The sequence below is a fragment of the Sceloporus undulatus genome, chromosome 3, assembly GCF_019175285.1.
Source record: "Sceloporus undulatus isolate JIND9_A2432 ecotype Alabama chromosome 3, SceUnd_v1.1, whole genome shotgun sequence".
NCBI classification, from domain to species: domain Eukaryota; kingdom Metazoa; phylum Chordata; class Lepidosauria; order Squamata; family Phrynosomatidae; genus Sceloporus; species Sceloporus undulatus.
In genome coordinates, this window is record NC_056524.1 from 216,716,376 (window position 1) to 216,739,978 (window position 23,603).

The 23,603-nt window shown below is 41.2% G+C and overlaps 2 protein-coding genes across 2 annotated transcripts in view; one reads left to right on the forward strand and one right to left on the reverse strand.

Moving 5' to 3' along the window:
* The window catches only part of WDR33 (WD repeat domain 33), an 87,234-nt gene extending 72,000 nt beyond the window's left edge, over window positions 1–15,234 (forward strand). The window contains 10 exon segments of the mRNA XM_042456442.1: window positions 529–681; window positions 1,171–2,166; window positions 4,440–4,554; window positions 8,058–8,072; window positions 8,075–8,172; window positions 8,175–8,548; window positions 9,694–9,860; window positions 9,966–10,046; window positions 12,282–12,467; window positions 14,602–15,234. Coding sequence (XP_042312376.1) covers window positions 529–681; window positions 1,171–2,166; window positions 4,440–4,554; window positions 8,058–8,072; window positions 8,075–8,172; window positions 8,175–8,548; window positions 9,694–9,860; window positions 9,966–10,046; window positions 12,282–12,467; window positions 14,602–14,825 — 2,409 coding nt within the window. The 3' untranslated portion in view covers window positions 14,826–15,234.
* A 2,896-nt stretch (window positions 15,235–18,130) lies between these two features.
* Window positions 18,131–22,389, reverse strand: SFT2D3 (SFT2 domain containing 3). Its single transcript, XM_042456441.1, has one exon. The coding sequence runs from the start codon at window positions 22,364–22,366 to the stop codon at window positions 21,728–21,730; it is 639 nt and encodes a 212-aa protein (XP_042312375.1). The 5' UTR covers window positions 22,367–22,389; the 3' UTR covers window positions 18,131–21,727.
* Between the last annotated feature and the right edge of the window lie 1,214 nt (window positions 22,390–23,603).

The following is a 23,603-nucleotide window of genomic DNA, read 5'->3' on the forward strand; positions in this document are numbered from 1 at the left end:
GGGGGAGCGCACACCCCATTTATCTAAATGGGACGCGCCACCCTTCACGCTCCTGCACGGCTTGAGCACATATGCTCAAAGCAGCGTGTACGCAGTGGCACTGTATGTTCAGTGGCCATCAGTGGTGTCAGGGTGTGGCTGAGAGCACATGCTCCATATTTTCTGAAGCATTTCTTTTAAGTGATGCCAGTGATTTGACCCTGATAAGGTTGGTTTGCACAGCAGAATGCAAAATACAGTAGCATCTCCTCATGAATAGGACACAGATGTTGACCTTTACTAACCTAGAGCAGTTTAATATTGTAAGGAAATACTTTCTTTGGGGCCATTTACATGCTATAAACAGTCTTCTTAAAGAACCCTAAAATTGCCAAATCATATTTGAAACCCACTCTGCTAATCTATTATATTTTCTTCTGTTTCAAACATTTTCAGAGCACTCGCAACATAATCAAATTGCTGATTGTAGTACCACATATAATATTAGTTGCACAGTAACAAACTATTTTTTATAATTATTTTCATCAGGCTTGGATGCAGAATAAAGTTCCTATACCTACACCAGCTGAGCCACTGAATGACCGCAAGGAAGATCTTAAATTAGAAGAAAAAAAGAAGTCACAGGCAGAGATTGAGCAGGAAATGGCAGCACTTCAGTATACCAACCCACAGCTTCTAGAGGTATATAAAGTAAAGTAAGACCAGCCATTTATCATGTCGATTTGAAAAGACCTCTTTCACAGCAAGAATAAAAGAAAGCAATAACAGCATTGATACAACATAAAAATAAATAAATATATATTATTTTTACTAAAAAAAGGCCTAAATCAAGTTGTTAATCACAGTTAGAATAGGACCTACTGAATCATTAGGAACTAAGTTTTTTAGATTCAGTGGTTGAATTTAGTCCATGGTAAATATAACATCCCATTCACATAATGATTTGATGTTACGAGATACAGGTTTACTGCTGAAGTTAAAAAAGTTTGCTTTGAGCACTGCCTGGATAAGAGACTGCTTGGAAATTTTATGTAAGCTGCATCAATTCCTTCATCATTTTGTGTCAGCTGAAACAATATTATAAATACCAAACTACATACAGAAATTGTATACTTTGATTTCCAGTAGTTATGGTGTCAATATGTAAATTGTCTTCTTTTCCCTGGACAGCAATTAAAGATTGAGAGGCTTGCACATAAACAAGCAGAGCAAGGTCAACAGCAGCCACCTTCAGGAGGACCTGTTCATGGACCCCAGCATTTCCCAGGACAAGGTCCAATGTCTCAGGTGCCTCAAGGCTTTCAACAGGCCCATCCACCCCAGCAGATGCCAATGAATATGCCTCAGATGGGACCACCTGGGCCACAGGGACAGTTCAGACCTCCAGGACCTCAAGGACAAATGGGACCCCAAGGTCCTCCTTTACACCAAGGAGGTGGTGGACCACAAGGGTTTGTAGGCCCACAAGGTCCTCCACAAGGACTGCCACGACCTCAAGAAATTCATGGACCTCAAGGAATGCAGAGACATCCTGGCCCTCATGGACCAATGGGCCCTCCAGGGCCACCTGGTCCACAGGGTAATTCTGGACCTCAAGGTCACTTAGGTCCACAAGGCCCACCTGGCCCTCAAGCTCATTTAGGTCAACAAGGTCCACCAGCACCACAAGGCCACCTAGGTCCTCAGGGGCCACCTGGGCCAAGAGGAATACAAGGACCTCATGGAGTGCAAGGAGCTCAAGGGATACAGGGTCCTGTTTCTCAAGGGCCCTTGATGGGACTTAATCCAAGAGGCATGCAGGGACCTCCAGGACCACGGGAGAACCAGGGACCTGGTCCACAAGGGATGATGATAGGTCATCCTCCACAAGAAATAAGAGGACCTCATGGTTTACTGGGACATGGCCCCCAGGAGATGAGAGGTCCTCCACCTCAGGGTTCAATGATGGGTCCTCCACAGGAATTGCGTGGGCCGCCAGGTGCACAAGGACAGCAAGGACCTCCACAGGGTAACATGGTAGCACCTCAAGGAAACATGCAAGGGCCACCTGGACCTCAAGGACAGCAGAACCCTGCAAGGGGGCCACATCCTGTCCAAGGCCCCCCACCTTTCCAACAACAGAAAACTCCCTTGCTTGGTGATGGTCCTCGGGCCCCATTCAGTCCGGTATGTCTGAGAAAGATATTTTCACCACAATATCTTGTAGAGAATAAAATAATATTTTATTTTATTTATCAGGAGCCGCGGTGGCGCAGTGGTTAAATTATTTATTTATTTTATTTGCGGTATTTATACCCTTCCTTTCAGCCTTAAAGGCTCTCAGCGTGGCTTACAATTATTATTATTTTTAATTACACAGTTCCCTGCCCTCAGGCTTACAATCTAAAAAAATTCCGGTACTGCAGCCACTTACTCACAAACCACAAAGTTGTGAGTTCAATCCCAGCCAGTGGCTCAGGGTCAATTCAGTTTAACATTCTTCCAAGGTCACTAAAATGAGTACCCAGCTTGTTGGGGGCAATTAGCTTACAGTTGTAAACCGCTTAGAGACTGCTTAGGCAGTATGAAGCGGTATATAAATATATAATATTCTTAAATATATGTGATACATGAGTGTTCATGAATTATCATCTGACAGAGCAGAAATGTTAATCACTCTAAACATTTAAGAATAAACTTGTGAAAGCTGCTAAAGCTCCAACATAGTTAGTTTAGGTTGTTGTATAAGCTGTGATTAATATATGATTTTAATGGCATGTTGTTATAAAAAGTATATTGGAATGTGGCATATGCTTAGGTGGCTTATGTGGTATGAGTTTCCTTTATTCCTTAAGACTTAGCTTTGCTATAAAATATTATTTTCAAATTTAATTTACATTTTAAGGATTTGTTAGTTTAGTAGACCAAGGCTTGGCAACCTATTTTTGTAGGGAGCCCAGGCATCCACCCTCTGTTCAGAGAGGAAGAATTGTTAAAGCACTGAAAAATGCTGTTGGGGAAGCAGTATTCGTCTTTAAAATAAGGTACATGCTTCCTATGAATCTTATCTTAGTTAAGTTATTTAAAATGGCTTTTAACCTAAATCCATTTGCTAGTCCCAGCTAGACTAGATCCACTGAATCAGTGGAAATGTGGTAAATCAATACTTTGGTCAATTTCCTTGATTCTGTGGATCTGTACTGCTTGGGACTAAAAATTGAACTTGGGCCTTTGAAGTTGGGACTTGCACCCTCTTCCGGTTTTAGTGAGAGGAACTGATATGGTTCAACAGGAAGATGGACAGTGTGTCCCTGGCCCCTCTAGCATTTCCCATGCCTGACATAACTAGAAAGTACAATAGAACTGAATTGTAGCAGCCAGGAAAAATGTTACAGTTATTAAACTAAACAACCCCTTGATACTTATGCATGCTTAACAGAAGTGAAAAGAGAAGGAAAGAGAATCTATTAAGAAAACCCCAAGGCAGTCCTTGCTCTGTAGCCCCACTCACAGTATGACATGATATGCAAGAGGATCTCTTGTGGTATCTGCACTGGTCTGGAATCTTTCTCATTAATAGTCATTCCCTCTACAAGTAAATATGGTACAATATTTATTCTCTTACAAAAGAGGTAGGGTAATGAAGGAGCTGTTTCTCTGAAGAATGAGGAAATCATTTGGTAATCTCATTCTCCATGAAACTGAAGGGTGGCAGATTGGCAACATCCATAGAGCTGAAGTTCGCCTTACCACATATACGATGAGAGCTTCAATTTACACACACACACACACACACACACACACTTTTGTCCTGAATGTGAATTAGAAAATGGAATTTTTTGCAGTTTGTCTGCAGAAAACTATATCTGCCCACATTCTACTGTTAACAGCTACAGGCATTCGTTTTTCTCTTCCATGTCTCTCTGTATTTTTCTGACCACTTAAATTATTATTATTATTAACCTTTTATTTATGAAGCACTGTAAATTTACACAGCACTGTACATGCAATCTCTTTAGTTAGACGATTCCCTGCCCTCGGGCTTACAATCTAAAAAGACATGACACAGAAGGAGAAGGGAGTGGTGGAGGGAAAGGGTAAATGGGGAGGATAACATTTTTCAAACCCAAATTCACAGATGTTTAAGACATTTGTCATCTTTTTAGACTTTCTTTTCTCTTGTTTCAGTTCAATTGAAGCTATGTCTACCATTAGAGGAGTAAATGCTTAGGAAAGATAGATATGAAAAAAGTACAAAGTAGTAATGCCTATACTTTTTTACAAGCCCTTTCTTTTATGGTTCTGTTCTGTTCTTTATAACCCATGTTATTTTGAAGTTGGCAGAAAAGGCCATGTTAAAGTTGACTGGGTTTGCCTTTTGCGTCAGTAAAGGAGTCTGTTTAATTGCAGGTCTAATTTCCATGTTTCCTTAACCTCTCTTTTATACATTAAATTTTCAGGAAGGACAAAACCCAGGCCCACCACCGTTGATACCAGGATTGGGGCAACATGGAGGTCCAGGCCGTCATGGCCCTCACAATCAAGGACCTGGTCCTAATAAAGGTAATTCAATACGTAGAATCAGGAAGATAAACTTGCTGTTTTGGCTAGTGAATAAGAGATGACAAGGTCCTTCAAGGAAGAACCTTTTGATGATGTACCCATTCTTTTAGAAAGTGAATTGGAAGCCACTCTCAGATCATTTGGGAGAAATAAATTAACAGGAACAGATGATATACCCATAGATCTTGTTTCAAACTTCACAGAGAGAATCCATCCAAATTCTAACAAAAATCTGCCAACAAATAGGAAGATCAAAACAGTAACACACAGACTGGAAATATTCAGTTTACATTCCAGTTCCCTAGAAAGAACAAACTATTAGACTGTTGCATGAAACTCAATGCAGGCAAAGTAGTGCTTTAAGATTTACAACGAAGGCTTTTACCACATGTGGAGTGAGAAATGCCATATTTGCAAGATGAATTCAGAAAAAGAAGAGGTACTAGAGATCATATTGCAAATATGTTGGCTAATTGAGCACACCAAAGAATCTCAAAAGAAAATCAAAGTCTTTGATTATGTAGAGCACAAAAAACTTTGGATCACTCCGTAAAAGAAGTGGGTGTGTCACAGCATTTTATTGTCATGATGGATAACCCTTACTGTGGACAAGAGACCACTGTAAGGACAGAATATGAAGACAGAATGGTTTCGAGCAGGTAAGATAAATAAAATAAAATAAATAAAAAATAAGAGGCTCAGACAAAGTTGCATTTATGACTCTATTTAATTATATATCAGGATGTTGAGAAATGAGCATGTCCAAAGAAGGGTAACTAAAATGGTGAAGAGTCAGGAAACCATGCCCTATGAGGAACGACTTAGGGAGCTGGGGATGTTTAGCCTGGAGAAGAGAAGGTTAAGAGGTGATATGATAACCCTGTTTAAATATTTGAAGGGATGTCATCTTGAGGAGGGAGCAAGCTTGTTTTCTGCTGCTCCAGAGAACAGGACATGGAACATTGTTGTTGTTGTTGTTATGCTTTATTTTTATAGTACTGTAGATTTATGGATGCAAGATACAGGAAAAGAGATTCCACCTCAACATTAGGAGGAACTTTCTGACAGTAAGGGCTGTTCAACAGTGGAACACATTCCCTCAGAGTGTAGTGGAGTCTCCTTCCTTGGAGATCTTTAAGCAGAGGCTGGATGGCCATCTGTTGGGGGTGCTTTGATTGAGATTTCCTGCATGGCAAGGGGTTGGACTGGATGGCCCTTGTGGTCTCTTCCAACTCTATGATTCTCTGATTCTATATGCAGAACATATAGAGAAAGTTGAATTAGGTTTGAGGAAGAAAGTGTGAGAATTGGGGGGGGGGGGGGGGAGAAACACCAGCATTTTAAGATAGGCAGATGATACCATACTGCTAGCAGAAAATATAAAAAATTGGAATGACTGTTGTTGAAACTTAAGGAAGAAAGTGTAAAACAAAGGTTACAGTTGAATATTAAGGAAAAAAATAATGATCATAGATGATTTACATAACGTAGAGTAGATGATGAAGACATCAAAATAGTTAAAATGTTTTCTATACCTTGGACAGTCATAAATGAAAATGGAGGCTAATAAAGAAATCAGAAGAAAACTAGGTGTGCAACTATGAAAGAACTAATCTGATATATCATTAAATATCAAAGAGGATCATCCACACTATAGCATTTCTGATTTCTATGTATGGGAGTCAAAGCTGGACAGTGAGGAAATCTGGCAAGGGTAGGAAATAATTTGAAATGTGGTGGCTGAGGAGAGTTCTGCAGACCACCAAAAAGATGAATGGGCCTGAGAACAAATCATGCCTGAACACTCACTAGAAGCCAAAATGAGTAATCCCAGGCTATTGTACTTTGGACATATCATGAAGTACATGACCTATTTGAAAAAAATTTTTAATGCTTGGCAGCTCTAACGTTAACCTATCATGGGGTTTTCTTGGTAAGATTTGTTCAGAGGGAGATTTGCCTTTGAGGCTGAGAGAATATTACTTGCCCAAGGTCACCCAGTGGGTTTCTGTGGTTTGAACCCTGATTTGAACCCTGGTCTCCAGATTTGTAATCCAGTGTCCAAATTGCTACACCACTTTGGCTCTTAATTCCCATGATTACAGTACCTTTTCAGCTAAGTACATCCTATTTTCTTTTATTTGTTTGTGACTGCTGTTGATTGGTTTCTGCAACTTCCTGTAACAATTTAGGCTATCCCTTTGTTGTTTCTTAACAACTATTATTATGAGTATTATTACTTTATTATTATTATTATATTATTATTATTAGCCCCGCCTCTTCCTTACAGATCGAGGTGGCTTATACTAAAAGAGATAAAAAACATAATGCAAACATAAATAAAATAAAAACCACAGTCCCCAACCCCTACCATCTAAAGATTAAAACGTTCAATACAAAATTCATAAAACACTCAAATTACACGAGTTCAAGTTAAAAATTGATTATAAACAGTTTACAAAAGGGGCAAATGGTGAAGGCAACAATTGCAGATCTCAACATGATATTGTTTTATTTCTCTCTTAATGACATCCATAATGTCCTGATTAACAATAAAAACTTAATTAAAATAAGAATCAGGGACTATCCCCATTTTTCATATACAGTCCTCCCTTGCTTCTCGCGGTTTAAAACTCATTCCTCATTATGTGCGAGGGACAACACAACAAAGGGGTCATTGGTGGGTTTGTGCTTGCGCACTCTTTCGGCTGCGCACCTATATTAATCCAATGGGCTTGATAAATGCCAACTCTGTTTGCGAGGGGGTCTGGAACGGATCTTCTGGAAAAAGGAGGGCAACTGTACAGTCAAAATGGACAGGAGGTTCAAATAGGATCAAATGCTCCCCTATCCCATTTTGGCCATAAGTTTGCCCTTTTCTTTGATTGTTCAGGAGAATAAAGCCAATTTGCTTTTCAAATATGCATAAGCAGCCAATTAAATTGCCATCTCCACATGTTATTGTTGTTTTTCTCTTAATGTCATAAATATGTCTGGATTAACAATTAAAAAACTTAATTAAAATAAAATAAACATAACAAAATCAGAAAAACAAAAGAATGCCAAAATGAAAAAGAGGTGTATTTTATTTGCTGCAACACAGATTTCTTAATGGAATATTTTTAGCGAGTAAGAATTTTATTTGTCTACTTCTCTGGAAGATTACAAGTGACTCAAGTCGCATATATTTTAATAGTGTGCATTATGGGAAGTTATGAACATAGTTCAGATATGTACTGCAGTTTTGCCATTAGGCAGCACCACCCACCTCGATCTTTTGAATGGTTTATTAGAATGTCAAAAATAATGATATTATCTTTGGCTCTGAGAAAGCACTTGATGTGTGTGGCTTCTTGAGCTTTTGGGTATCTTGAGATCCAAAAAAATGGTTTTCTTTGAATAGCTGTTCCTTTTAATAGAAAATTAAAATGTTCTCTGAGGATTTAAGAATCGTTTTAAATATTTCATTGTAAACACAAGAACCTCGTTTCCTTATTCTTAACGTGGTGATTCAGGGGGTCCACCAAACCATACATGGGCCACTCTTCGGAAAGGAGACATGATCAAACAGTGGTGGACCAAGATCTTGTCCCTGAGGGGCCCCTTCGAAGGTGGCCAAAATGGGGCGATGTGGTAGAGAGAACGGGGAATACCAGAAACGACGGGGACCTCATCCAGACTTTCACATGATGACTTTGATAGACCCGATGAAGTTTCGTGAAGACTTCCTTCCAGAAGAGAGCGATATCAGTCACCGCTTACGTGAATTTGGAAGGGCCGAGGAGGACCCCACCCACCCCCCACCCCCCCCCCCCCCAAGAAAGGAAATGGAGTACGAGTGGTCCAGCCCTCCTTTCCCTCTGATCACAGGGAATTCCAAATGAAGGAGATGCAGGGGCCCAAATGCTGGACCTCCTGGGCCTTGGGAAGGACGGAGACCTTCAGATGAGCGATTCCCTCATGATCCTGAAGGAGCACGCTATATCGTGGAAGAAAGAGATGAAAAGTAAGCAGTTACTTTACCTCCACTAGATGCATTGGGTTTTTTTAATAAAATAAAGTGAACTGGAAGTCAGTTTCCAGCCCTGGACAGGATTTTTCAACAACAAACCCCACCAACTACACATGGTAATAATAATACTCATAAATAATACTAACTACAAAATTTAATAATAATAATACAAATTGTGCCCCCACCCCTGTAAGCCCCACTCCAACACCTGCAGTAACCCCCACCCCCAGTTTTAAACCAAAGTAATCTCTTGGAGTTTAAGAGCCTGAAGATACTTAAGTTACATGTTTGGAAGAAGTAAATATAAACATCCTATGTTCACAGTGGCATAGGTTTTACATGGATTACAAGTATTGCTAATTACAAAGTTATATTCCTTTGTAAGATTTCAGCAATTGTTTTATTTATTTATTTATTTAATAATAATAATAATATGTTTTATTTGTATACCGCTTTTCCTATGATCAAAGCGGTTTACAGCATACATATGCATATACAACAAAGCAAGTAACAAAAAAACAAACAAAAAAAACCTCTGCTTCTCTCCCCTCAAGATGGAGGTCGGGGGAGGGCTCTTCTTCTTGGCAGGCAGAGGCCTGTTGTTTCTTGCCTGCTTCTCTTTATTTATTTATTTATTTATTCAATGTAAGTACTGTATTTTATTTTATTTATTTTTCTTAATTGTTTTTATCTTTTTCACATGTACAATATTATATACAAATTAACATCACAAATTCATTTCTTATAAACTGTACATACATACATCTCTCGATGAACTAATTGTTTTATTTAATATTAAAATTCACACAATGAAGAATTTTCACCTCCTTAGAAAGATGTCTTCATTTAAGTTATGCAGGATTTACATTTATTTAAATATGAATGCTTAATCAGTTGTAATCCAATCAAATGAAATATATTTAACTGGCTGAAAACCCTAGTTTCTGATTTCTGCCTAGTAGTAGAAAATAATACACTCACATACCAACAAGTACAGGCATTGGTGTGTTTTTAAGAGAAGTTACATTTTTGAATTGAACATAACCCATCAGTATGAATAAAATTCTGTATAACGCAAGTGTGTGTGTGTGTGGCGCACACATGCATACACATACTATATATATAGTAATTTCATGCAGCTTTAGGAGAGGCACACCCTCAAGACATGAGGGCCGAGGACCTAGGGGAAGAGACAGTTTTCCTGGACCTGATGACTTTGTGCCAGAAGAAAATTTTGACTCAGCAGAGGAGAATGCGAGAGGAAGAGATCATGGTGGCCGGGGACGAGGTCGGGGTACTCCAAGAGGTAAGGGAGCTTTGTTGCTTAGTTTTTGATCAGTTAAGAACAATAGTTGTACTTTAATAACCTTTACTTCAACATGTTCACTTTATATATCTGTTTATTGTGTAGGGGGACGAAAAGGTTTGCTTCCTACTCCAGATGAATTTCCTCACTTTGAAGGTGGCCGAATGGATGGAAATCGAGAACCAGGTGAAAATATTTTTTTGCTGAAAAATGGATTTGAAGGGGAGAACTATACCATCTGTGTCATCCTTCTTTCTCACTATATTCATTTCTGTCACCACTTCCCCACAGACATAAAGTGTAGATTAAAACTGGCTTATTTTTCAAGGTCTTAGTTCAATCATAGACGGTTTGTTTTAAATCCCTTCAAAGAGCTTCTTCAAATCACTCTCCACTTTCCTCTTCCAATTCCTTGTAGAATGAGCTTGTCGGCTATTCCCCAAGAGCTTTGTGAGCTCTCTACAAGCTGTGTTTTCTTCATCACCATCCTAGCCCTTTTCCACTTTCCAGCATAAGTAGCTTCCAATGCCCAAGCCACCCTAATGAACCCTGGAAAGTCTTGTTTTCCATTCTGTTGTCCTCCCCCAATCATCCTCCAACACCTACAAATTGATGTCCTTGCCTCAAGAATCTTGATCCATTTCAAACTGGCTTCACGTCAGGATGCGGAGTGGAGACTGCCCTGGTTGCCTTGGTCGATGATCTCTGTCTGTGCATCAGCAGGGGAAGTGTGGCCCTATTGGTGCTCTTGGACCTCTCAGCAGCCTTCAATACCATAGACCATGGTATCCTTCTGGAACGCTTGAGAGAGTTAGGAATTGGAGGCTCTGCTTTGCAGTGGCTCTGTTCCTACCTCTTGGGCAGATTTCAGATGGTGATGCTGGGGGACAGTTGCTCTTCTAAAAGAAAGCTGGCATCTGGCGTCCCTCAGGGTGCCATCCTGTCACCCATGCTGTTCAACATTTACATGAAGCTGCTGGGCAAGATCATCCAGAGACATAGGATGGGGTGTTAATCAGTACGCTGATGACACCCAAATTTGTTTCTCTATGTCTCAGGCTGTTTCAGCAACCAAGGAGGGCATCTCCCCTCTGTCTGAGATCAGTAATGGATTAGAGAAAATAGACTTAAACTGATTGAGGTACTCATGATAGGTAATCCCAATCTGGGTACAGAGATAAGCTCACCGGTCCTGGACGAGGTCACACTTCCCCTACAGAACTGTGTTCGCAGCTTGGGGGCGCTCCTGGACTCGTTGCTTCAACTGCCATCTCAGGTGGATGCAATGGCTAGGATTGCCTGTTATTAGGTTCAGCTGATTCGCCAGCTGCGACCCTACCTGGAGTTACGGGACCTAGAAACGGTGGTACATGCACTGGTAACTTCTCGTCTTGACTTCTGCAATGCACTCTACGTGGGGCAACCCTTGTACCATGTTCGGAAGCTTCAACTAGCTGCCTGTTAGCTTCCGGGCACAATACAAGGTATTGGTTATTACCAAAAAGGCCTACATGGCTTGGGTCCAGTTTACTTGAAGGAACGCCTCTTCCCATATAATCCTACCTTTACACTCAGGTCCTCTGGGAGGAATTTACTGCAGTCAGGAAAAACTAGACAGGTGGTGACTTCCCGGAGAGCCTTTTCAGCTGCCGCTCCAAAAATCTGGAATGACCTGCCAGAGGAGGTTCATCAGATCACATCTCTCTCATCGCTTTTAAAAAGGCGATAAAAACGATCCTCTTCTGGTAGGCCTTTCCAGACTAACCTCTCCTGAAACAGAATCAACCACCCATGTTAATTAGCCCCCCCTCATTATTGCCCATTATTGTCATTTTGCTGTCATTTCTTGCTGAGCTGTCTTAACTGATGTTATTCTAGTTAAATGTTTTTATTGTTATTATTTTGTATTGATGGGAGGGAAAGTAGAAGGGTGGGGTTTTTCGCGGACTGTTTCGTGTGTGTGTGTGTGTGACTTTGTATTTGAAACTTTCCTTGCTGTTACCTGCCTCGATCCTCAAAGGGAGAGGTAGGATACAAATACATATTTTTATTATTATTTATATTATTTAAGAACTGTTCTTTTCCCCATCTCACAAGGCATATGCCCACATCCTCTTTCTATGTCAATCCCAAACTTGAGCTTCAATATGATAAAAGTAGAATGGGTAATGTGTGCAACAGATCAAACATCAAGAAACAGAATGCCCCAGTCACCTTAGTTTATCTCATAAATTTATTGAGAATTTTTTTACTTTTTTTGTGAATTGTAAAAACTAAAGATATTTCATTGTTATAATTAAGACATTTAAAACACCTGTTATTATGGAATGTTTCTACAAAGAATGTTTGCAGAATGACTGCTAATAAGAAATTCCTTGGGTAGGCTAAATTTGTGGCCTTGAACTCTTTCTTCTTGATCAGGTTCCCGACAAGATCATCCTCCTCGTGACAGTCACTCGCCAGCAAGTCGAGAACGTTCTTCCTCACTGCAGGGAATGGACATGGCCTCACTGCCACCTCGCAAGCGACCTTGGCATGATGGACCAGGAACCTCTGACCATAGAGAAATGGAAATACAAGGAGGGCCTCCAGAGGAGAGAGGAAAGGGTAAAACACAATTTCTTGAGATTTACCTCTTAAAACATTAATTTTGCATCTTAGTAAAAATACCAATTTTAAAAAAATGTTGGGTAGTTTTTATTGCACTTAAATGAAATAATCAGTTTTTGTCTGCAGTGCTGTCTTCCCCTGTCAATTCACTCTCCCTTTTGCATAAAGAGAGCAGCAAGTAACAGGAAATAATTTCCCATAAGTTCTTTTGGAAACCAAACAAACTCGGTCTTCCCTTAGAATGGAAGACTGGTGAAATTCTAGTAGAATGGTGTGGCTCACATATCTTACATTGTGATGTTTCTTCCTCCATCTTCACTCCTCCTTCTTGAGTCAAAGCCTGCTTTTCGTATATTTTCTGCATACAGGTTGAACATATAGGATGATAGAATGCAGCCTTGCCAGATCCCTTTGTCAATTTGAAACTGATCTGTTTCTCCATATTCTGTTCTAGCAGTAGCTTCTTGTCCTACAGATTTGTCATCAGAATTTTCAGATCCAGTGGCACTCCTATGTCCTTAAGAGCCATCCATAGCGTTTTATGATCTATGCAGTCAAGTGCTATGCTATAGTCTATAAAGCGCATGCTGATTCTTTTCTTTGTGCACTCCATTAGCTGTCACATGTTTGCAATATGGTCCCTAGTGCTTCTTCCTTTCCTGAACCCTGCTTTGTTCCTATCTCTGTTTTCTTTTGCTTCTCTTAATTTTACTGCTTGAAGCATTTCATTTGTTATGCATTGTTTCTTTTCTTTCATTTTGGCTACTTTTAGTGTCTTTCTGCATTCTTCCTTACGTCCTTGGCTTGTGCCCATAGCATTTCTGGTTCTTGGATTATCATGTTTACTCGTGCAATTTTTTATAGTCAGTAAATTCTGTTGGGATATTGTTCAGATCATATTTTGGTATAATGACAGTTTTTGTTTCCTTCTTCAGCTTTACTCTCATTTTAGATATAAGTAGTTCATGATCTGTGCCACAGTGAGCACCTGATGTAGTTTTGGCTGTAAGAATACAACTTCTCCGTCTTCTACTTCCTTTAATGTAATCTATGGTCTGAAACAGATGGGCCCGATAAAGCAAGCTGCGGTCGCTCCAACACAATTTGGGCCAGGGCTGTGGCAACTGCATGTGCTCGGACCTGATCCAGGCTGCCGCCCCACCGCCACCACCACCATCACCAGTTTTGAACTGGGCTGGCGAAAGGAGCAGTATTTTACCACTCCTTTTTGGCCCGGTTCTTTGAAAAGGCACAGCCTCACCGTGGTTTCCAGCCCCACTCAGAGCGAGCGTCATCTAAATGCTATGTCCTGAACACATCTAGAAACTGGTTTATTTGGCCTGTCTGTTTTGGACATATCTAATTTTTGTATTGCCTGTCTGATGATGTCCATGTGTATAGTTCCTGCTCTGGTTGTACAAAGGTGTTTGTGATTAATAGACTATTGGCCTCACAAAATTCTGTTAGATGCTCCCCTGTTTCATTTCTTGTGTCTAGTCCGAATCTCCCTACTATTTTTTATTCTTCTTTGCTGCCTACATTAGCATTCTAGTTGCCTGTGATTAGTTCAAAGCACTCCCTGAAGTGCTTCATGGAATCTCTCAATTTCTTCTTCCTCTGCCTCTGTGATAGGCACATATTCTTGGATTATGCTAATATTGATAGGCTTTCTCTGAAGCCTTGACATGTTTTGATCTGTCTTTGTGTTGTATCCTTTGACTGCTTTTGCCACATTCTCCTTAGTATGAAAGCCCGCCCCGCGTGTCTTCTTGTCTTTTCATTTCCTGAGTTATCGCTATACAGAAAAAGCTGTTTCTCCCTAGAAGCAAACACACACACACAAAAGTTAACTCAGTGGGACTTACATCTCAGGTGACTTGCCTAGGATATGTGGTTTAAATCTTATATTCATCAAATTGAAAGGTTTACTTGGAAAATACTTGTAAATATTTTAAACAATTAGTTTTCTTTTTCTAAGGAAAAAAACGAAGGCATTGTGTGTGCATTGATTTTTGTATTCCAAAGGGATGTCCATGGTAGTCATCTAAATCTTTGAAACCATCTGATCTGATTAGTATTAACAACTGCATTACATTTTCTCATTTTAATTTCCATTATGGTTTTATTCTAGGGCGTACAAAGTCAGGAGCTTCACAGAGAATGTCAAAATCTGGGAGATCCAGCTCTTTGGATGGAGAGCATCATGATGGATATCACAGAGAAGAATCCTTTGGAGGATCTTCAGGGAGCAATAATCCCTCCAGAGGAGGGAGAAGTGGAAGTAATTGGGGAAGAGGAAGTAACTCAAGCCAGTCAAGACGAGGAGGTTCTCGAGGTGGTGGAAGGGGTCGATAGAAGAGGTTATGACTGGGCAAGACCCAGTCTTTTGAGGACAGTATTTAAATACAGCTGTTGCAGAATCATTGAGTGAGTAATTCTGCGGTACCACAGACTGGACTCTTAAATGGAGATAAATGAATGTGCATTAGTTCCTAAGAAGGTCTTTCAAATATTAAATGCCAGCTAGTAATGCCATCACAACTACCTTTGTATCATTTTCCTCACCATCCCAATTCCTCATCACTTCCATTTCCAACATTGATATTTGAAGATAAAGCTGGATTTTTTTTACTGTTGTGAGACAAGGAGCACCTCCACAGATTTCAGTTCATGTCCAGAAGAATATGTTTCTATATGTACAGTTGTCAGGAAAAAGTTAAGTTGTTTTTGTATTAATACAGAATGCAATTTGTCGAAAAATTAACAAATGGGAGTGTGTGATTTTGTATACATGTTTTCACTAGAAAAAGACTTTTCTTCTTAAAATACCCGTGTGGTAATTTCCATGTAGTATATACACACAGCCACCGCCACCTAACTCTCCACACAGCTTAAAGAAGAATTTAAGCCTCATAAGGTCAGCCGCATATTGAGGGGATATGTGGTTGGGAACCATTTTTGCCCTATTTCCTGGGACCAACCTCTCTTGGATATTTATAAAACTAGAAGACATCCATCTTTGTGTTCTTTGTGTATGGTGGACAAACTAAATTTAAACATTAAAATAAGGATTTTCACTGGAAGCTTGTGAACAAATGTAGGTTGCTAATCTAAAGTCTGATAAAGATTCTATGAACAAGGCTAGTTCATAAAAGATTGGATAGTTTTCATACACAATACAGTGAGACTTCAGTATCCGTGGACTTGCCATCAAGAAATTTGAGCATCTGTAGTCGGCAAGCCTGCACTGTCCCCAGTGGCGGTGCATGCACACAGCTGTGCCACCATTGGGGACAATAGGACTGAAGTCTTCCTTCCTGCTTTTCCTACCTTCCCCCTCCGAGGCTTCTTCACTGGGTTTGGCAGTTTGGAGTCAGAGGCTGGAGCCCCGTCAGCCAGAGGCAGGCAGGACTGGGGCTTGGGTCTCGGAGACCCCCTGCCCCTAGGCCAACAGCCAGGATGGAATCTCCAGGCTCCGAGATCCAAGCCCCAGTGCAGAAGCCTCGGAGGGGGAAGGAGGGAGGGAGGACTTCAGTCCCATTGTCCCCAATGGTGGTGCAGCTGCGTGCACGCACCACCACTGGGTTCAATGGGACTTGAGCATATGCAGATTTTGGTATCCGTGCAGAGTTGGTGGTCCAGAACAGATCCCCCCCCCCCGATACTGAGGGCTGACTATATAAGGATGGACCTCCATCCAACTACATGAAATGTGTGAATCAACCCTAAAACAAAGTTAGAACAGTCTTTGTATTAGAGATGATATATTTGTGACCATCATGATTCAAATGGCCACAGAGAAGTGTTTTTAACATTGTGGTTTCTGAAACAAAAATTTTACCAGTCAGTTTAAAATTAATTTGTTTGTTGGGTAAAGTTCACTCACAGTCACAAAAGAAGTAGCGGCCTAGTATATTCTGCAGATTCAGTCAGTTGAAGAGAATTTAAAAGACTTTTCCATATTCCCCTTGACAGGTTTAAGTGCTGTAGTTTCTCTTCATACAGTACTGTATCAGTTTTAATATTATTTTGCAATAAAATGTTTTTAGTTGAGGTGTTTGTTTTCCAAAATTCTGACCATGACACTTTGGCTTTGCCAACCAGTATGTTTTTTAAGTCCTCTTGGTCAGCAAGATTTACTATTAAGTATTTACTATTAAGTACATAAATGTACATATAATTGCAGCCTCAGCTTTTCTTGGTTCCTAAATGGCTACCAAACCTTAGTGAAGAGAAAAAAATACCAGTGACAGGATGTAAAATTAGGGGGGGGGGTTGTTTACATGAGGAAAAATAATGATTATCTTAAGTAATGAATCTATCAAGTCTTATTTGGGATACCAATAGAGTGGAAGAAGCAAACTGTTTTGAATCCTAAACACAGCATAATGCACCTGTCAGCATGTATTCTAAAAATATTCATTCAAGAACTCTCATGCACACCTAAAAGAAAAGTTGTCAAGATTAGAAAATCACACCTAGTTTTCACTAAATATTAATCCAGTATAAGGTCATATTCGCTCAGATCTCACAAGAATGAAAGAAGCAGATTCAACTTTCCACATTGTAAACCTTGAGAACAATGTAATGATCTTTGCAACAGCCAGATTAAAAGTCTCAAAAAATTATAATAGTCAACATTAACAATCAAAAATGTGTTTTGTAGGCACTGTTAATTTTTAAAAAGTTATTTGTTATATGGGTAAAACAGATTGTATCCTTCAAATTAATCAGTGAAAATTTTATTGACATATGCAACATATCACATCTGTTCCTAAGACAAGTCAGTTTAAAGCCAAACAGTAGTGTCACTAGGGGGTTCAGGTTGCACCAAGTGGCATCCCAGAAGAGGGATGACACCTGGCTGAGCAGCCCCCACGCACCTCCCTGCCACACACCATGGCACGAAGTAAGGAGAATGAACTTCTTTCTTCTTGCCTGGTGTGGACTTACTCTCATGTAAAGCTGTGCTGGGCAAAGAGATGAGGGTGTGCCCTTTTGTCCCTGCCCCCAAAGCCCCCACACATACACAAGGTGACACCCCAATGTGGGACACCACTGAGGCCAACCTAACAATTATGGATTTCTCCATTCCTCTTTGGTGGATAATCTATTCCAGTACTGAAGCCTGCCTAGCTTCAGTACTGAAAAAGTGTTCCATACATTCAAGATATTTTCTGCTTCACATTTTGTTAAACTTCTGCAGATACACACCTCCATGTAAAAAGCTCAGTTACTTCTGTATTATACTGATACATTCTCAAAGGAAGATTTTATAAGATTAAAATCCCTGAAAACCTTTTTGACAGACCAGTGTAGTGGTAAGATTGATCCTGAGGTAAACAGATGGAAAGCAAACTCCAAGAATGCCTGATACTTCCTGCTTGGAGAAAATTCCTACCACAACCACAATTAAATGGGAACGTTCTCTACCAGTCTGAAGCACAAGAGCATAAACCAGACACTGAATACATATCATAGTTTTATTCATTATGGGGAACTCTGGTCAGCTTTAACCATGATTATGATGTTTCCCTTAATTACAGGGAAGGAAGAGGGGTATGCAGATCAATAGGAAAGAAAGACCACAGTTTTCACAGTTTGCAGTCTGTTGATTGCAATAAAGAAGAAACTAGTGTCACTCAAACACACAACATTAATTAAAATGACTGGATATCTTCCCCAGACTTCATTTAATCAGGATCAGATTTAAGTCCAATCATCTTTTTAAAATGATCTGTATTTCATTAAAAAGGCCACAATGTTGCAAGGTTTTAAAGTTAACTTTAGTCAAAGTACATTTTTAAAAAATCACTTGATGAAGCCCCAGTATTGTAAATCATAGAAAAATAAATTTATCCCCTCATACATTAGAATGCAATAGGCATAATAATCCATTTGGCAGTGTTCTTAGCGTAAAGGAATGGTGATCTATCCTGAGGTTTTAAATGTTAATAAAAATCAGTTTTATTTCTGAATATGACATCAAGTTAGTTCTATAAATACTCCCAATTAAGACTGAAGGGAGTTCAAAGGAAATTTTCACAAACCAAGTGTAACATTTTCTTTCAAATGCCAAGTTACATTTTAAGGACAAAACAATATGCTTCAGTTGCCTGACTATATCTACAGTATATAGAAAAATAATTTTTCATACATTTCAGCTGTAGTCACATTTTTTGAAGTAAGCCTTCTAACTTCTGAATAGAGAGGATTACAATGTTACAGTAATTAAATTGTGCTTTGTAAATGTTAAACTAATTTAAGATTATTTTAAATTCCAGTTTTAAAACTGCTCAGTCTTTGCTATGCAATATAATACTTAGTACCATTTTGATTCAGAACTTGCTTGCTTCAGACATTATACCCTAAATCACAGGTGCTGGATAACTGAAATACAAATATGCCACCTGGTCTGTGACCCACATCTTAAAGCAGGAGTGGGGAACTTGTGGTTCTCCAAGTTCAACTATTTGCAAAGAATAAGAAATGCAATACAGTGTTTCAAAGGCAGACTTTTGAACTTGAAGTTGTTTGCACATAAGAATAATTACATGCAAACAGCTAGAAGTTCTAAAGAAAATTGTATTTAAATTTAAACTGTCAAAATGTTCTCTGGGAGCTGTATCCCTTTAAACAACTGCTAATTTGTTACACATCCATCTAAATCACTTTCCACAGCTAAATTCACTGATTTCAAATGACACAATAAGCAATGATGAAGAATGAGGCTACTTTAAAGGTGAGGTTCAAGGGTACTAGCTGGCTATCTGCAAGATTCGATGCTAACATAATGTTTATAGCTGTCTCAAATTTAAATGGCTAAAAAGTGAAATGAATGTGTTTTCACTGGAATGCCAAAGAAACAACCTGTGATGATTGATATATTTAAGGTATCTAAGCGACTCTGCTTTCACCACACAGCACATTAATGTTGCTAAATTGCAGCACATATTTCAGTCTAATGGAGTTCAGAGCAACACCTGGATAAAGGCTGAGTAATTGTGGACCTCATTTTTGGATTGTAACTCTCAAAATCCCTCATTGTTAGCTATGCTGGCCAGGGGTGATGGGAGCTAAGATTATAATCTATACACGCTCATTCTTGGCTTAGACAATGACCATGTATGCACAAGTTATAACAGAATTTGTGTCTGTAATTTCCAGGGACAATCACATGAACCAAAGGACTTTAATATCTTCAGGCACAGCTTCTTCATATGGTTAATGATTTTCCCAAGTCAACATGAAAGCATAATCCATCATGGAAGAATTAGATTCTGTGTCTATAATGTGCATTATCCAGACTGAGACAGTTTGAATATTGTCAAGCATAAAAGTGTTTGCTTAAATAAGAAGTTTTAGGTGAGAAGTCAGCCTTCTGTTCTCGAAAAAACAAAATATATTGTTTTAATGCTGATGTTCAATAAGGCAATAGAATACACAGCAACCAGGAATGTAAAAATGCTAGGCTGAATGGAAATAAGTCACAATAGTTTGAAATTTTAAATAGATGAGATCCTGCTCTGGCTGTGAAAATGCTGTCAAGACATTAACTGATGATCTGCCCCCTTTAAAAGAAGTTTAGAGAAAGAAGTGGGCAGTGAAAGACAAGGCCCACCACTGCCAACACCCTCCTGTAGCAGATTAAGTGGCCCTCATTAAAAACGGTTGCTGTCTGACACTAGGGACATTAAGTAGCTGAAGCTGTAATACTGATTTTTTAAATACCATCTCTACAAATCCCTTGATATATTCCACCAGAGGCATGTGGGAAATATTAGAAGACCAGTGTTATGTTCTGCCCAGATGCTCTCTTAAGTGAAAGATGAGTGGCAAGAGAGAAAAAAACCTTAAGGTCACCCATCCAGTTCAGTGCAGCAGCCTGAAAGACAGACCAAGAGTTGAGTTGCTGCTAACCCTGAAAGGGGGGGGGGGGGAGGGGGAGAAATAGCACCGAAGGCATTTGGCCCAGAATCACCACCACCCAAAACTTGTGGCCAGATACAGAAATAATTGTCCTGTCTCATTGCAGCTGCTTTTGTGTAGTGTTCAACTTTTACACCTTCTGTACTTTTATAAACTGAATCCAAATTGTCCTCTTCTATTTCCCGCCAGTTTTGTTCAACTTTTACATCTTCTCTACTTCTTTCATATGCAACTGAATCCAAGCGCCTTCCTCAGCTTCCTCTCAAAGACTCAACAACAATGCACAAAGATAGAAATCCTTTCCAGCTGCTGCTTTGCCTTCAGTCCACTCCAACTGAAAATATAAACTAGAGAAAGGCTTCCTGCTCCACAGGAAATTAACTTCAGAGGAGTCAGAGTCTCTTGTGCACTATGTTGTTTCAAGAGAAGGCCAGCAGGCTCCTTCCCAATCTTCTCCAGTCCAGCCAGGCCTGTGAAAACTAAAGAGATCCTTTTCACCAGATGGAATTGGACATAAGGCCTTGGTGGTCTTCAGGTTGCTCAGTGGTGGAGCAATGCGATGTCTCAGTGGCCACCTGGCTTCCTAATCATTCCAATAATTCAGAAGATTTGCATGGAAAGGGCCATAACAGTCTTGATAGCACTATACTGGCTTGTGCCGATGTCCATAGCACTATATTGATAGCACTATATGGGCTAGTGCCAACGTGCACAATACTATATGGGCTAGTGCAGATGTCCATAGCTCTAGTCTGATATCCCTACATTATTACATGATGCCTCCTTGGTGTTTTTCCTGGCCACCTGGCATCTCTGTAGTCCTTCCCACCCATCCCAATAATTCAGTAGATGCTAACCAAGATATGCATGGAAAGGCCATGGTAGTCTGGATAGTCTTGAGCAGATGTCCATAGCACTATATTGATCGCCCTACATTACATGATGCCTTGTAACCTTGGTGGTCTTCCTGGCCACCTGGCATCTTTGTAGACCTTCCTACCTATATTTCAGTTTATTTCCCACCAATAATTCAGCAGACGCTAACAAAGGTTTGCAAGGAAAGGGCCAAGGTAGTCTTGATGTTGGCTTGTGCAGATGTCCATAGCACTGTATTGTTTGCCTCCCGTTACATGACGCCTGGGCACCTGGCATCTTTGTCGTCCTTCCCACCCATCCCAATAATCCAGGAGATGGCGACAGAGGTTAGCAGGGACAGGGCCACTGGTAGTCATGGCCGTCTTGAGATTATTGGGAGGCAGTGCAGGTGAGGTCCATAGCACTATCTTGGCCCAGGTGGCCTTTGGGTCTGGAGCCCCTGGCCCTGGGCCTCACACGGGGAGCGTCTTGGAGACCTTCCGCCGGAGGAAGCCGCCCAGGAAGCGGAGTCCGGCGGCTCCCCCGGGCACCGAGGCGAGCAGGTAGGCGGTGCCCGCGGCCAGCTGGACCAGGGCCCCGAGGGTGGTGAGGAGGGTGCTGCGGAGGCCCAGGGCGGCGTAGAGGGTGCCTCCCACCGAGGCCAAGTAGAGCAGGGCCAGGCCGCGGCGGTCGGGCTCCCCCAGGAGGCGGCTGGGGCCCCGCAGGAACCCGGCGGCGCCCAGCGCGAAGGCCGAGCCCAGCGACCAGAGGAGCGCGAACTTCCGCAGAAGCAGCAGCGAGCCATAAAGGGCGGCCAGCCCGAAGCAGAGGGCCGCCAGCAGCAGGCAGAGAGCGCTGCCCAGGAGACGCTGCCATCGCGACAGCCCTCGAGGGAGCCACGGGTCCGGCTCAGGGTCCGGCTCGGAAGCCCAGGTCGCCGGGGCGCGGAAAGGGTTAATCCGGCCGAGCCAGGCTCCGAGGCCCGGACCAGGCGCCTCCGCTTCCTCCCGCGCGGAGCTCTGAGGCGCCGGGGACGGAGAGGAAGAGGCGGCGCCGCCGCCGCCTTTGGACTGAGCCAAGTATTCCTGCAGTTGCCTGTTCAGGTCCGCCATTTTGGCGACGCCGGAAGTGAAGGCCGCTGTGGAGAACGGCTAGGAGGATGCACTTCCGGGTCGTTGCTGAGAGAACCAGGGTTGTGTAGTCACGTGGGCGGCTCTAGGAGGACGGTCTCCATAGTAACTACTGACGTAATGATTACTCTTTTTTGGACCCAGATTGGCAGCGCTTTAATTGCCTGGGCTCAAGGCTATGGAATTCTGGGATTTGGAGCTCTGCTCCGCTCTGAGCTCACAACAAACTCCAACTCCCAGAATTCCATAGCCTTGAGCCCAGGCAATTAAAGCGCTGCCAAACGGGGTTATTTCTCCAGTGTGGATGCAGCCTTTCTGTTGTTGTTGTATGCCTTCAATCTATCATGGAGGTTTCCTTGGAAAGTGTCTTCAGAGGGTTTTTTTTTTCCTTCTCCTGGCTGAATGCTTTGGAATCCTGGGAACTGTAGTTCTGTGAGACATTTAGCCTTCTCTGTCAGAGAGCTCTGGTGCCACTACAAACTACAGTTCCCAGAAATCCCTAGCAGTGACCCACGGCAGTTAAGTTGGTCTCAAACTGGATTAGTTCTGCAGTGTATTTTGGACCTGAAATTCTGTTGTTAAATCCTAGTGGCCTATATTACAGCCAAAAACACGGTTTCCGCCTTCCAAAGATATTTTGTTAGCGTGTCACTTTAGCCTTTTTATGATTTTCCAGTCACAGAATCACAAAGTTGGAAGAGACCGCAAGGGCCCTGATCCAGTCCAGCCCCATTCTGCCATGCAGGAACTCCCAATCAAAGCATCCCCATTGACAGATGGCCATCCGGTCTCTGCTTAAAGACCTCCAAGGAAGGAGACTCCACTACACTCTCTTTATCCAACTTCCTTTTAACACTGTCCAGGATAGTGGATTTTGGAATTCCTCCTGGACAGGAGACTGAAATGTAGGACACGTCCTGGAAAAGGAGGACGTCCGGTCAACCTGCTCTCAGAAAAAAAATTAAACCTAAAAGACTCGAAATTAAAATCCAAACCCTCCCCAAAAAACCAAATGTAATTTAAAAATAATGATTAGCCTTCATTTTGTTTATATGTCACAGAAAATACTGAAGAACTGTGTTTCTTCAAAAGAGTTGTTGTTCTTGTGTGTCTCCAAGATATTTCTGACTTATGGCGACCCCACAACGAAGCTATCAAGGGGTTTTCTTCGAAAGTCTCTTCAGAGGGGGCTTTGCCATGGCCATCCTGAGGCTGGGAG